Source organism: Hakea prostrata, chromosome 4 (genome assembly GCF_041222555.1).
Source record: "Hakea prostrata isolate BN-2017 chromosome 4, UWA_Hpros_2, whole genome shotgun sequence".
Lineage (NCBI taxonomy): Eukaryota > Viridiplantae > Streptophyta > Magnoliopsida > Proteales > Proteaceae > Hakea > Hakea prostrata.
The window spans coordinates 48,834,444-48,849,676 of record NC_142603.1 but is presented as its reverse complement, the minus strand read 5'-3'; the positions used below and the strand labels follow the sequence as shown (position 1 = coordinate 48,849,676).

At 36.3% G+C, this 15,233-nt stretch overlaps 1 protein-coding gene across 1 annotated transcript; it reads right to left on the bottom strand.

Annotated features, from left to right (window-relative positions):
- Nucleotides 1–3,200: 3,200 nt before the first annotated feature.
- On the bottom strand, nt 3,201–15,091 carry LOC149019300 (Galactose oxidase/kelch repeat superfamily protein). Its single transcript, XM_089153320.1, has 17 exons — nt 14,846–15,091; nt 14,576–14,709; nt 13,742–13,820; nt 13,518–13,670; nt 13,323–13,400; nt 12,893–12,997; nt 12,538–12,604; nt 12,331–12,392; nt 10,807–10,946; nt 10,423–10,549; nt 10,164–10,278; nt 8,445–8,533; nt 5,948–6,031; nt 5,547–5,852; nt 4,581–5,108; nt 4,408–4,467; nt 3,201–4,065 (listed from the first exon to the last, which is right to left on the bottom strand). Exons 2-17 carry the CDS (start codon nt 14,611–14,613, stop codon nt 3,985–3,987), a joined length of 2,112 nt encoding a protein of 703 aa, XP_089009446.1. The 5' UTR covers nt 14,614–14,709; nt 14,846–15,091; the 3' UTR covers nt 3,201–3,984.
- Between the last annotated feature and the right edge of the window lie 142 nt (nt 15,092–15,233).

Below are 15,233 nucleotides of genomic sequence, written 5' to 3'. Positions count from 1 at the left end.
ATCTTTGAATCATTTTTTTTTATTTCATTAAAATGAGGTCAGAAGAATAGATTTTTGCCCTTTTAATTAGAATTAATTCTTTTTTTTTTTTAAGGTCAAATTCTATTTATGCTATTTTGAATGAATCAAGAGGCAAAATTCATATACGTCAATTTTTTTTTTAATTTAAAAAACAATTGATGTTTTTCAAGAATTTTTATTTTATATAATTTATGAAGAAAAATAGCATTAAAAAAATTGAAATTTTACTACTTGCTCATGAGTTCAGATCAGCTATCCGTTCGGGAGCACAAACTGCTCTGCTTTACCACCAAAATACAGGGATCTAAAAGTTAGGTGATGGTTCTTTTATTTTATTATTTTTTATCTGTGGGTCCACAGGATTTGTGGTGGTAAAGGCGTCGAAAAGCACAGAGTGCTCCCTTGACGAGATGATGATCCAGATTCCTTGCTTACACGGCACCCTGCAAATGGCGCAGGACAGCCAAACATGACCTTAACCACCAAATAAGATGTACAAGTGGAACCTTCGTTTGGTAAGGAAATTCAATCAATGGGCAAGAACGCGTAGCGTAGTATAACGACAGCAATACTGTGTGGGACCCATTTCTTCCATTACATGCTTCATGCGATCTCATTGACTACTGAACCACCCAAATCGTTGTCGATGGCCCCCACCCAATCGGTGTGTTTGAATCTCAGACCTTACACGAACGAGCAGCATTCCTCATGCAATCTCCTGCACCATCTGGATCCTCTGCCAAACCTATGGAGAGAAGAAAAAAAATTGAATTCACATGATTGGATGCTGATGTGTATTCAATTTCAAAAACAAAATTGTCGTGACGCGTTGCCTACGCAACGCAACACAGGGTTGCTGAATTGGTAAGACCAACATTTTTAAATGAAGAGATAATGGGTTCAACCTTTGGTGATGGCATATATAATGTCTTCATCTCCTATATGTGCATTTTTAAGAAAATTACAAATTGAAAGCTTTAGGGAGCTTATACTCTAAATTGCATGCTTTAGTGCTCTAATTTATAGATTACATACTCTCAAAATTACAAGTTGCACACCCTAACATTTCATCTTAGATTCTATTTAGTCATGTGTAAAATGTCTACATTACTCTCGTTAGAATCAATAATTACCAAAGTAAAACATATGGTTTTGCCCCATTCAATGAGAGGAGCAAAACGAAAATAGAGGCGAAATCGATTTATGTTATACATTGCCGGAAAATCGAACTAACAAAAATGTTGAACTCCACCTGAAAATGTTGGTGAACAATCGGCAAATTTTGTTGGTTCGCCATGTTTCGCTAAAGGGCGAATTGGTGAATCTTGCCGGAATGTCGCACTTTGATAACTACCCTTTCATACCCAACCCTTAGGTGGGTGAAGAGAGAATATGTTCACCCATCTTCTACCAGAGTACCATGAAACCACCCTCCAATCTCTATCAGAAAATCTCTCTATCGTCCCCTGGTGGAAAATCCCTCTCTCTCCTCTGCAAAGATTGACTCGTTTTTTGCGGCGATATCCAACACACTAGGCTCAATAGATGTAATTGATTATAAATTTCCAAGAATGAGAATAGAGAGAGGAAAGAATAAAATAAGTGTCCAAGATAAAATCGGAATTGTAAAAAATGTTTGAGTAAACTTGGATAAAATTAATATTTAAGATATTTGATGATATTATTATTTAACTTCAACCCTTAATAGTAGGGTTGTATTTGTAATTGATTTTTTCAAAGATAGTAGATGTAATTTATTATGAATTAAGAGGTCTATATACATTTTGTTCGAAAAGATATGAAGAAGCATTTGAAATAGAAAATAAAAATGGTCATCTTTTTTTTTGGAGGAACACCTTGACTACATCTTGAAGGGAGACTTTAATTAATATGACATCTGCAAGAGTTGACTCCACGACATCTCCATCGAGAAGTATGGATCTTACCGCTCCACCAACCTTATATTAGCAAAGAATTATCATTGATGTCTTCAAAATTAAATGTTTACATTTTATTTATTTATTTTAGATTAAAAATAAAAACAACAATAAATAAATAATCTGTGACATAAATTCAAGATAAACATTAATGATTACCAGAAATTAAATATTATAATTAAACTTGTTAATTAAATATTAATATTTAATTGGGTAAATATCACTTACCTCCCCTCTTAGCTAGACAAATAGCACTTACACCCGCTCTTAGTTGAATAATATCACTTACCTCCCCTCTTACCTAGCAAATATATCAAACACCTCCCCTCTGTTAACTTTCTCGATTAAATTTAACTTTTACCGTTAAATATTTTTCTAAAACCCCAAACCACCCTTGTTAAAAAAAATATTTTTTTTTATTTTAAACCCTAATCAACCTAATAGTTAAACTACTAAATTACTTTCAATTAAAATAATTATTATAAACCAAAACACCATAGTTAAAAACCAAATTATCTTTAATTATTAAAAACTCAACATGCCCTTTTTTTTTTTTTAATTTGATGAAACAATTAAAAAAATACGTAATAAAATTAATAATGCAATTAAAAAAAAGGGTATGTTGATAAAATTAAACACGTACTACTATTTTGGGTTTTTTTAGTTGTTTGATAAATAATATTTTGAAAAAAAAGGGGTAGGTTGGACTTTTAATAATTAAAGATAATTTGGGTTTTAATTATGCCTATTTTGGTTTTCTAACAATTATTTTAATTGAGGGTAATATAGTATTTTAACTATTAGTGTGATTACAATAATATTTAGGGTTTAAAATAAAAAATATTTTTAGCCAAAGGTAGTTTGGGATTTAAAAAAAAAATATTTAACGGTAAAAACTAAATTTAACCGAGAAAGTTAAAAGATGGGAGGTAAGTGATATTTACCCTATTTAATTTTTTGATAAAAAATTTAAATATTTAAATTAATTTTAACAATCACCAAATAAGTCCATGCGTCCATGTCAAAGATTTTGTTCTCACCAAAGCTTTGGAAAAGTGTACAGTAAAACCCATTATACCTGCAAAACCATACATTGGATGTGCCAATATAAAACGGGATATTTGATAGAATTGAATAGTGATTTTATATATTATTTTTAAAGTCTCAAATTTGTTGAATTACTAATGAATTTGATATCTTATATATTATTTAATACTAAAAATATTAAAATAAAAAAGCATTTGAAATGTGTTTAACCTTGAAGAAAAACTAAAATAGACCCACCAACATGCCTGCATTGAAATTTTCCAAATCTCTCCTTTCATATTCTGGTAGCTTCTGGGCTTTCACTTCAACAGTTCACCCTTCCTCTTTCTTTGTCGAAGGGTCAAAAGCATGCTGGAAACTTTGGGAGCATGGTTTGAAAACCTGAACAAACTGGAACCCAGTTTGATAACATAAACCCATTCAAGTCCATTTATCTTTCTTTGCCATGTAAAGCTTTGGAGTTATCTATCTAAAGTCTAAATGGGAAAAGGGGCTTTGATTGGTGGGTGACCCAGAAGTAAGGTATCTATCAAAAGTGTGAAAAAGCTGAAAAAAGAAGAAGCAATTTTGAGTCACCCCAGATATGTTGTCAGAGACCTTGAGTTCTGGAAATTTTCACCTTATTTCATTCTCTACTTTCACAAGACTGTACAAAACCAGATTATTAAAACAAGGCAATCTAATAATTGAACAGCAGACTGATATACTTACTTGAACTAAAGACAATGTTCTGAAGGTGCCACCCTTGAAGGACAAGCTTTACCTTCTTCACTGTTTCTGATATTTACAAGCCTAAAAGAAGGGCAACCAAAATTGACATCATGTTGAGATGACAGTTAAATTAGGTATATATACAGGTAACTCCCACAGTATACAAACAAAATGTCTCCAGACGAGAATCCCCCAGTGAGGTACATTAAAGCGTGCCAAAGAAGGGGGATATGGTTGGTTGTCTAGCTGTGTATATTACATCAGGTAACTACATGTGAAACGGTTTCCTGGGTGTTGGTGCACGGTTCTCCAGAGACTGCAATCTTTGTTTGAGATGAAAGACTTCCACCTTCCCACAGACAACAAATTTAAGAGAGCAATTAGAGACCCAGAACACTCAAACAAGCATTTTATCATGACACAGTAAGACTATAGTAAACAATCCACACATTCTGAATGGTACTACAGTAAAAATATCTACATTACCGAATGATAACCACCAATGACTCACTATATACCTGGTGGCTAAGATCACATCTTTGCCATTCCCAAAAAAACAATAATAATAATAAAAGTTCTGGCTTTTGGTTTGAAGATTTATTTGTTGCATGCACATAACTTCCCCTTTTCCATACAATCCCTAGGATACTTCACTCACAATTTTCTCAAAAAGATGTAACTATAATGATACCTGTAGCTGGAACGCTCTTGCTCTTTCTCCTGCAAGGACACCCCTTGTTGAGTGCAGCTCCTGCATCACGTGTCCCATAATCCAATTAATTGGTGCATCTCATTGGGTGAATAGAAAAGAAAAACAAATGAATGGCTTCAAAAAGTAATCTATGCATGCAATATCTACTATACCTTCTGAGTATCATCCAGAACTGCCTTAAGGAAAGCCACATCATGCTCCAGCCGAACATTGTCAGAATGTACCACATTTGATAGGCTGTTAGACTCTTCTTGAGCAAGCTCTAAGCTGGCCAATTTTTCTTTCAGTAACTCCATTTCCTTCATTGTATCAGCCAGCTTTTTCTCCATATCCTGTCTACTCTTGAAAACAGAAGACAAATTCTTCTCAGCAGCATCTCGGCTAGCTGATGCAGCCGCCAGCTGTCCTTCCAGAGTCCCATTCTTTTTTATCAAAACAGCTATTTTGGATTCATACATCTGATAGATATTTGATGGAACTGATATAACTGCTGGCTTGCCATCTGTTTCTAGGCCCAGCGCACCACCATTGTCAGGCAGAAAGTTTCCGTTTACTTGCCTCTGGAGGGATTTAGAATTCTCAGAATCAAATTTAGAAGTCAATTCTTCTGGACTGGAAATACCTCCAGCAATATCAGTTGGCATCCCTGTATCTGGTATTCTGGCCCTCTGCTCCATTGCCTGAAACAGTAACTTTGAAATTTTAGACTTGGGAAAAACAGAAATTACAAAACAACACAGATAAGCCCAATATAAATGTGAACATAAAAGCAAGTAATTTTACAAGACAATATAGCTTTAAATCTCAGAGCACTAACTTGGTCAGTATATGGAAACCAGCAAAGTAACAACCTGAAAATGCCAACTCACCATCTATCTACGGGTAGGTGCTGTGTATGCATGCTTTATTGTGTTTGTCTCTGTGTGTGTGTGTGTTTCCTAAAGTGTTCATTCAAAATTTTTGGCAAGTATAGCTCGGCTAGACACATAGATATTGAACTCTGGAATGCCAGCTAGCTACCAATCAACAGTACCCTAAATAGAATCAGAAACTTTAGGTACAATATAAGCGTCCAAAAGTAATCACAACATTCAACATTAGAGGCTCGAGTGCCTTACTTGAGGAGAAAAGCTGTCATCTTCAAGATTCTTCACCATTTTAAGAGTATTACTGTATTCTTCCTCATTGTTTAACTGCTTGCGTAGTGAAACATTACTGGAGACCAGGTTTGGGTTAACATTTAAGGATCCAGAGATGGACTTCCTTCCAGAGCCATGCTGTTCCAATGCAGATGCTAGATTCTGTCTGGCTACTGAATCAACAGCACAAGATCGATTCTCAAAAAGTAATGAATCCGAACCTTTATCAGGTGTAGATCGCCTCTCCATGGATTGCTCATTCTTGTCCATGATCAACACTTCAACCTGTACAGAAGTCATTGCATAAAAAAAAACATATAATTGAAATTATGCATCCATTGGATGCAGGGGATGAAACAAAAGTTAATTTGTCCTTCAACCTGATTTGACAGTTCCTTCTTGAATCCCCCAAATGCAACAAGGAAAATCTTTTCCTTTTGCTGCATAAGCATTAGGCTGAATCCCTGCATAAAGAACAGAATCAGTCTTCTACCAAGAAAGAAAAAAAAAGAAACAGTGTTTAATAATTGAGCGAAATCCCACAAAGATACAACTGACAGATTTTTAAAAAGCAGGAAAGAAGTGTTAATAAAAGTCCGAAGTAAAGTTTTAAGCCAATTTTAAGAAGAGAAAGTGCCTAACAGGCATAACCCAACAAAGAATTTTCAGCTACAGCCAAAGGACCTGTTCCATTACCATGGGTCCCTCCCTTAATGTGAACTACTAGTGCATTTTGCTAAAACTGGGCTAGATAAATCAACATTGATATGAACTCATTTTCATTCCTAGAGGCCACAAAAAGGAGGCTGGAAAATGAATGTTTATGCTTTTGCAGCCTCCTCAACTGATTTCATTAGGACTGTCAATCAGTGAGGTCAATGCACATTTACTTTTGATAAATTCTGGTGGACCTCGTACTTGAATGAGGTTCCTTGGTGTATGTTCTTTGCTGATGATAGTGTTTTGGTAAATGAGACATAAGTAAGGACTATACCAAGTTAGATCATGGAGAACAACTTTGGAATCAAAAGGATTTAAACTAAGTAGAACAAAGACGGAATATCTAGTGTGCAACTTTGATCATGATCGGACGGATGATGAGGTGGTGAGACTTGATAAGAAGGAGATTCCATACAGCGATTATTTTAGATACCTTGGCCCAATCGTAAATAAAAAAGATGATATAGAGGATGAGATTTCTTAAAAAAATTAAAATAGGTTGGATGAAATGGAAAGATGCATCCAAGGTCTTGTGTGATCAACATAGTTCTTTAAAGCTCAGAGGAAAACTCTATAGGACCGTCATACAACCAGCTATGATGTATGTTGCAGAATACTAGGCTGTTAAGATAAAACTTAGTGTAGCAAAAATCAGGATGCTAAGATGGCTTGAGGCAAAACTAGGAAGGATTAAGTAAGGAATGATCATATTAGAGCTACCATGATAGTTCCAATAAATGATTAACTATGAGAGAGTCATTTGAGGCGGCACCCCCATGTTCAACAAAGGATTTTAATTTCCCCTCTGTGGAGAGGTGATTTAATCCAGATTGAAGGAAATAGAAAAACTAGGGGCAGAGCCATAAAAACATTACAAGAATTGGTGAGAAAGGATATGCATAGCTTAGGCGTTGTATCTAGTATGGCCTCATATAGAGTTGGTTGGAAGGCAAGGATCCATGTGGTGGACCCTATTTAGTTTGGAAGAAGACTTTTTGTTGTTGTATATCAAGCTCATCACAGATGCATATCAACATCAAGGATCTTGGGTATGCATCTCACTTAACAACCGGAGGCTGAGGGCTGCCTGCTACTTTGCTCCATAGAAGTTCTCTCCTTACAGAGCAAGCTAATCCCCCAAAAATGCTACCAATATAGACGAGAGCCTCTACATGGTTTCTCCATCATTGCAGCTGCTGCAAGAAAGCTTTCTGAATCCACAAATTGGAGGTAACAGATGAAACAACAAAACTAGCAATGGAGATCCTCTTTTGGATCATCATAAATCCATTTCAACATAAAAAAGTACAGCCCAGGTGTTTTGGGGACCGTGGAGGATGCAAATATTGTAGCCTAGGAGATTAGCATGGGCCTTCTGTTTTGGTATAGAAAAAATAGAAGCAGAACTTTGTTTTTTGGCCATATTTAGATGATAGTAATTCTAGGGAAATATTGGATACAGAACACAGCCTATAGCTTCCTTCTGTAGTAACAGAAAGCTCCCATTCTCATTATGCACAACAAAGAGACATCTAAAAAATTTGTAACCTCTTCACACATAGTTTCAGTTGTCTTCCATTTCTTTTCTCTCTTTTCCCTAAGACTGAGGGGTCAAACTTCAAGGTCCAAACCCAACCCCAAATAGCACTATTAAAAACCACTTCATTCATAACCTCAGACCAGAGAACCAAGAAATACTCCTTGTTCTCATAAAATTCACAGTGGATAAAAAATTCATCTTTCCTTCCCAACCAACCAGAGCATGAACACTGAGTTTAACTTTCTTGCAACCATCATGCTAAGGACGTAAGGAACTGCCAACAACTTTAAGTAATTATGTTTCATAAACTAAGAATCAAATATTACAGCACTAACTTTAAAAAGCCTGAAGGGACTTTCTAGTTGCAAAATGAAATAACCACCACTACCCACCAACAGAACAAGTTCTCCGAAATATGCAACTTTAGGAAACAAGTGTTGTTCTAAACGTGTCTTCCCCAAGACATGAAGTTTAGTATATGTAACTATGTAAGAGGACACAGTGGCAATAGATGGAAATGAAACATGGTCACATGCATGAAGATTTGCATCACAGAACTTGGGACTTTGCTATAAAAGTTGTAATAGTATCATGAGAATTCAAACAACTTGGCTTACTTTGTTAGTAGTAATACAAGAAGGAGGTGATGCAACAGCTACAGACCATTCAACCTTCAGAACATCATAGACCAGTGTTTCAGCATGTCCTGAAAAGCATTATTCCACTTTAGTTAGTATGGGCAACTCAACATAGATAACAAGAAATGGAGGTGAAATGAAACAAGCAGCAAGAAAGATATTCAGACCCATGTAGACAAATCATGAAGGGGAAGGAGTACCTAATCTGAAAGAGGGTAAACATTTAAGAGCTTAGAGGGCAAAGACGGGGTCCGAAAGTGAATTACATTTTATTTCATTTGCAGTTTCTGACTTTTGTAGATCCTGAAAAGCATTGAACTTCAGATCTATTTCTTAAATCAGTATAAGTACTGGGACAACTCAAAACAAACCATTTGATGGTTAATCAATTATGATGATGATTGATACTGTTTATGCCTCGTCCATCAACTTTAAGATAAGATTAGAGAGGTGCACTGTTCTTTAAAGAAAGGCCCCCTCATCTTAAACCTCTAATATCATGATCAATTACTGATACTGGGTGAGTAATCTATAGATGTGTTGGTTGTGCAGTATGCATGGCAAATGAAGAGGGATAGTTTCGGGTGACCTACGCAGGTATGGATGCTTAGGCATGATCACATTTATGTCCATATGTACGAGGAGTTACATCCTTCACTAAGAATACAAAGGCTGTGTTGTGCCATATTTGGATTAATGGCAAAACTAAAATCTGAAACTCAATTGTTGCCCCACATTGAACATACCCAAACCAGGAAACCTAATATTTTTTTAATAAACCTTTATGAATGGAGAAAGACACACTAACACTCAGAAGAACAAATGGAAATGCATGCACCTGCATAAGCGCTCAGAAACACAGTGAGTACAGATCAAATACCGTTAGTACACAATTACTTGTTTAGCTACATTCGTTACATGAAAACCGAGCCAATCTGTGACACCTACATCCCTCTGTATAGGATTACATTCCAGAAATGGGATCAAGAAAGTTTAATGCATGCAAAGTTGTCAGGCTCTTGATTCCATAATTAGTAAATACAAAATGCAAAATCCATCCTCATCTGGTCAAATATCAACGTGACCTACTTTTAAGTAAAAACAGACCATAAGCTAATACAGATCTGCATGCAAAAGTAAGCAGCAAGCTATATTTTCAAAGTTCTGCTTATGAGTCCCTGAAAAGGGCGAACTCAGTGCCAAAGGCTTCCACACAAGGAGAGTCCTGGGGGGAGGTATTGTTCTAAGCAGCTAACCCCAGCAATTTTTGTGGAGAGACTGTTCTGATACCTTGACCTCTGGCTACAACCATGGTCTACCAACCACTGTGCCAAACCCTGCCTCTTATGAGACCCTAAAGAACCAAAATTCAGATTTGCCGAATCTGGAATAATCAACAAACAAAAAGGTCCTTATGACTTCAACTTCGACAAACATAAAGGTCCTAACCACCATCCATGAGTGCAGCCTAATAATAATTTCTCAACAGTTGGGAGGTCTGAGGGAGTCAAATCAAGCAGCAGCCAACAAAATTTATTTAAAAAAGTGCAAAAAGTGGCTAGATGGCCAACGAAGGACATTTGGGCATGCATATAGTTTGCAAGTAGTAAAAAGCCAGACCATTGTGGATGAAGAAAAATAATGAAAAATTGCAGATGTATTTTACTTATTTATTTATCTTTAATATTTAAAGCATACGTTTTTTCCTGCTTCCACCCCCAGCTATATACCATTTGGTTCCACATAAAACTCCACAGCAACCAGCCCTTGGTGATGGATGGAAACCTCGAACTTTAATTCTTGACCATATCATCTGACAAAGACAACTTCATAAATCAGAAAAATGCATCTTACCAAGATGCATTCTCTTAACAACAACAAAACAGATATAGAGTTGCAGACATAGATTTAGTGTCATGGAACGGAAAAGAGAAAATCAAGTTTTTTAACTATTAACTGTTTCAAAATCGAGCGAGTACAAGTCATTCAGACTCTTTGACTTTGATGATCCTCCGAAAATTAGGAGAACCCTATCATCATAAAGAGCTGCCACATGGTTGGATCTTTGTGATGGTCCTGCTCCCCTGCATAAATACATTTAACCAGTCCAAATTGTAAATGAATGCAACAAACTGGAGTACATGGCAATCAATAGTCTTCAAGATTGAAAGAGAAGATAAAGAAACAAATACATTAAGTGATATAAACAACGACAAGATTCAAAAAAAATTGTACTACTTTGGATCTGTTTTTTGGGGAAAAGATGGTAGAGGTTTTCAGTGTAATCAATTGCCAGAGACCAAATGCCACATTCCATGTACTGACAGGTGAGAATACTCACGTGCAGTGGAGAGGAAGCCACATCAGGGACTTCAGATCAAACATATGAAGATCATTTAGCTTCCTCCTTTTGGCATCTTCACCTCCAAAGAGGATCAAAACGGAGCCAGCTCTAACCACAGAGTGACCACTGCGAGCTACCTGCAACACATGTTATTTTCAAATTCATTGCTAAATGACCATGCAACAGATATCCTTAGTTCAGATGATGTGATGTCACTGCAAAAGCATTAGAAAGAAGAATGCAAACTGGGAGTTGCACCATAATAAATCAATTCAAACACAGTTAAATACTTAATCATAAATAAATTGCATACATGAAGTTAAGTACTTAGACCATGTTTCTGAGGCACCCCTACAGCTTTATATGAATTTAAAAGTATAGCAATGGATAGTATTTTCTGTCCTGAAGCATGTGTCCCATGCCTTAGTGAGATCCATCAGTGCCCATTTTTCATTACATCTATTGTGAGCAAGGATCAAAAACCCCTTTTGGGTGAATCAAAAACCCATTTTGTTTAGGTGCCTTGGCTGTAATTCGGTATTGAACTGCCAAGTTTCGGTGGGTCCTTTTGGTGGTTTGCAGACCAAATTAAGGCCCAGAACTTCATGAAAACTTTATTGCTATATTAAACATTTAAATGATCATATTGCAAAAATAGTTACCTAAGTTGGTGTTTTGTATTCACAAGTCACAACCTTGATTGGCATTATACATCAAATCCTCATACAGTACATGTTTACGTATTGTTCAAGTACTAAAAGAAATAAATGTAAAGCAATTTAAAGTTTTAAATAAGTGATGAAATAAATCAACATTATGTCAAAGATTAATAATAACTCATTACATAATTTTCAAGGACACCATCACATCAACACCCTGCTAAAGTCCCAATATATTTGTATAGTACCTAATAAACACTAATAAGGACAACTATAATGTTGACTAGGATCATCCCACTGAAAGTCCAAGTTGACATGCATTGTTCTGTAAGTACGTATCCAAGGTTATAGACACACAGTAGGCTATTTAAAGGTGCATCTAGAAAAGGCAAAATTTTCAAGATTTTGAACCAAAATTCCAAAATTTCTATAAATTCTGAACAAAATAGAGCTTTTTCTTTTCTTTTTTTTTCCATTTCAAAGTGGCATTCAGTTTCAGCCACACCAAAATACTCTAAATACTGACAAAATTTTGACAAGTTTTGGAACAATGATGGCATGGAGGGAGTTCATTTTACAGGAAGGAGGAAAGAGAGAGAAAAACACAACATGTAGGTGTCCAATACACAGTATCTTAATCAAACAGTCAAAACTGAGAAAACATAAGCATGATTCAACAACCATGTAAGATTGAAAAAAAAAAAACGTGAATTATCCTCTAAAGATACCAGTTAATTAATCGCTTTGATCCCAGTAGTCTACAGGAAAAGGGACCAGACAAATGACAAGACAACATCAACACACCGACCAAATGCTCGCTGTTCTATTGTTCTGGGTTCTAAGTTCAAAAATGATGACATACCGGGACATCTCCTTTAGCTTCCATGATTGACCAGCATTCTGTTTCTATATCAAATGCCCACACTATAAAGCAGAAACGAAAAATAAACAAATTACATTCAAATAAAAGAACGAAAATAGCAGCCAATAGGTCTCTGGCTAATACAAAGAGCAATCTACCCCCCCCCTCCTCCTCCCCCCCCACCCAAAAAAAAGAGAGGGAAACTACCTGAAATTCTTTCACTCGCTGGTTCAGTTTTCCCTCCAACCAGGAGTACCTTTTTCCCCCAAGAAACCTAGTGAAAGAAAGTAGAAGAAAATGCTTTCATCATAAAAAATCATGCCAAAACACTAAAATTCCATATAAAAAAATAGCAGGAAATAACTCAATAATCAAATAAAGACAAACATGGCTTAGCCAAGATTGGGGTTGATGCTATCATATGATCTGATAAAACATAACACAACACTTACTCCATATGACAGTTCAGTATGAAATACCCTAAAATGGCCACCAATGAAAGAAGAATACAGAACAACATATGATACAAGGAATTGGTCTAGGGGAGCCACAAGGATTATACCAGACTATGACCTTTGCATGCAGGAATCTTCAGCGGCAAACTAGTAGGTGACAAGTAAATCTTTGATGAAGCTGTAGCCCAGGTATATTTATCAAAATCAAGCACCTAGACAGAAATTCAAACCATGTTATCAAATACACAAGTTTCTATTTCTGAACAAGAGGAATTAGCATTTGTCTGGGTGACCTGTGCCTAGCAAACTACAAAGGTGTCCAACGAGGCAACCTTTAACACTTGATACACAGACCTTCCTGTATGTGCATGTAATAAAAATTTTCCTCCTAAGTGTTTTCTGCATAAAATATGCTTCATCCGCAGGCAAGCTCTGACCACCACCTTAAAATTAAAAAAAATACAAGGCCTCCATGGACAAGGCCTGAAATAGACAAGCAACAGTGTTTGTTACAGAGTTTACATGTTTTACTTTTACCTGTACATCTTCTAACAATCCATGACCAGATTCACCACCAACCACCACCATTTTGTTTCCAACTACAGCTGCTGCATGCTATTTGGGGAGTGGGTATCAAATAAAAGTTTGGATCTTAGCAGAAGAATTAATGCCCAAGCTTGTTGAAGCAATGTATGAATCACAAAGATCAAGAAATAAGAAATATTTTATCACATTGAACCGAGGTGTCGGTTTGTCACCAGCTGTTGACAACACCATCCACTTATCAGAGTTTCCATATGTACTGCTACTAACGTCAGCCTCAGCAGATGAAGATTGGCAATGGCTTTCATCAGAATGACTGCTTGCAGGAGCAATGTTTTCTACCTGAGGAACACCATAATTCAATGTGTGTACTTACTAATAAGAGCAAACTGTAACTAGGTAATAAGTATTACATTGGATTGACCAACTCGTTTAGCATGTCTTATAGGACTTCCTGTCCCCTGAGTAGAATCTGCAAGCTGGACTTTCAACCTGAAGAATGACATTTATAGAGCAAAGAGAAATGGTCATCACACTTATAACTTCTTTGATTTCATATCAGAATGAAACAGATACATCAATCAATGAAATCGAGGAGCAGTATAATTGGCTTCCACATTAACGAAACCATCCTACATTCCATCAATTTAGCATTAACTGAAAATATTCCCCTTTCTTTTGGGTTTGATTAGGAACCATATTTTGTGATATTTTCCACTTCTTCCTTAGTATGTTCATCTACAACATCAGATGGTGCCCTCATAGGCAAATTCCTCTTTGGGTCGGGGCATAGTCCAATCAAAACCAACTGACACTTTCAAGCAGAATAAGGTTTTCTAGTGTCAGGGAAGAGGGAACTTACTAATCTTGCAGTGAACTTACTAATCTTGCAGTCATTTTCTTTCATATACTCCTCTAATATCTGCCTAATTACTTAATAAGAAGCTTTTTTTTAGTTGCCATCATAGAGCAGCTTATTTGGCCGCCATCTCGATTTTCACCAGTACCCTCATCAGGATTCAGGTTTGCCCTAGAAAAATCCCAAGCATTTGGCAGAAATATTGCGGAACACAAGCCTACTAACCTACGCAACTAGGATGGGCCGTGAAGTTCTAGTATTCCATCGACACGACACCGACACCGACAAATGTTTTTGAATTAAATCTCTATCAAACATTACCAGCTATATGAGAAGATGCAATGTGTCAATCCAAGTTAAGCGTCATGGGGGAAAATGAAAATCTTACCTTCCAATCTTCATCCGCCTTCGAGAAAAACCAAACATTTTTGTCGTTCCGACTCCCAAGCTTCCGCGAGAACACTATATCAGTTCGTATCACACTGTTTTGCAAGTCTGCAACTAAGACCCTAACATGTAAACCTTCACAAACAAGATAAGAAGCTGCATTACTAAAACAAGAAATCTAGGAAAGAAATTATTGCCTCAACCAAAAAGATAAGGAAAAAGTTGGTAATGAAAAGGAGAAAAAACTTTTTAACAAGCTTTCGAGCATTACCTTTAACAGAAAGAAATCCAGAATCAACACTTGAGTTGCGAGCGATTCAATCGAGATTAAAGAACAGAGTGAGATTTTAGTAGTGAAAAGGAGAAATAAAGTAAGTAATGATTTTGGATTTTCGTTGGTATTTGTTTTTCTAGTTTTGGGGGAAAACGAAAAAGCTTGAGAAAGCTCTGAGGTATCGTTTTGGTGTTCTTATCTGAGACAGGGTACTGTGGGGACTGCAGTGTGTCGGAGAAGCAGTAAAATGCGGTAAGAGCAGAGATAGAGAGAGAGTGGGGGAGTGCGCAGGATAGCAAATGGTGTACGTTGGTTGGGTTAGTTTTTGTCTTATTCGTTGGTGTTTGTTTAGTATTTAATCGTTTTCACTTTCCAGTCTTTAAAC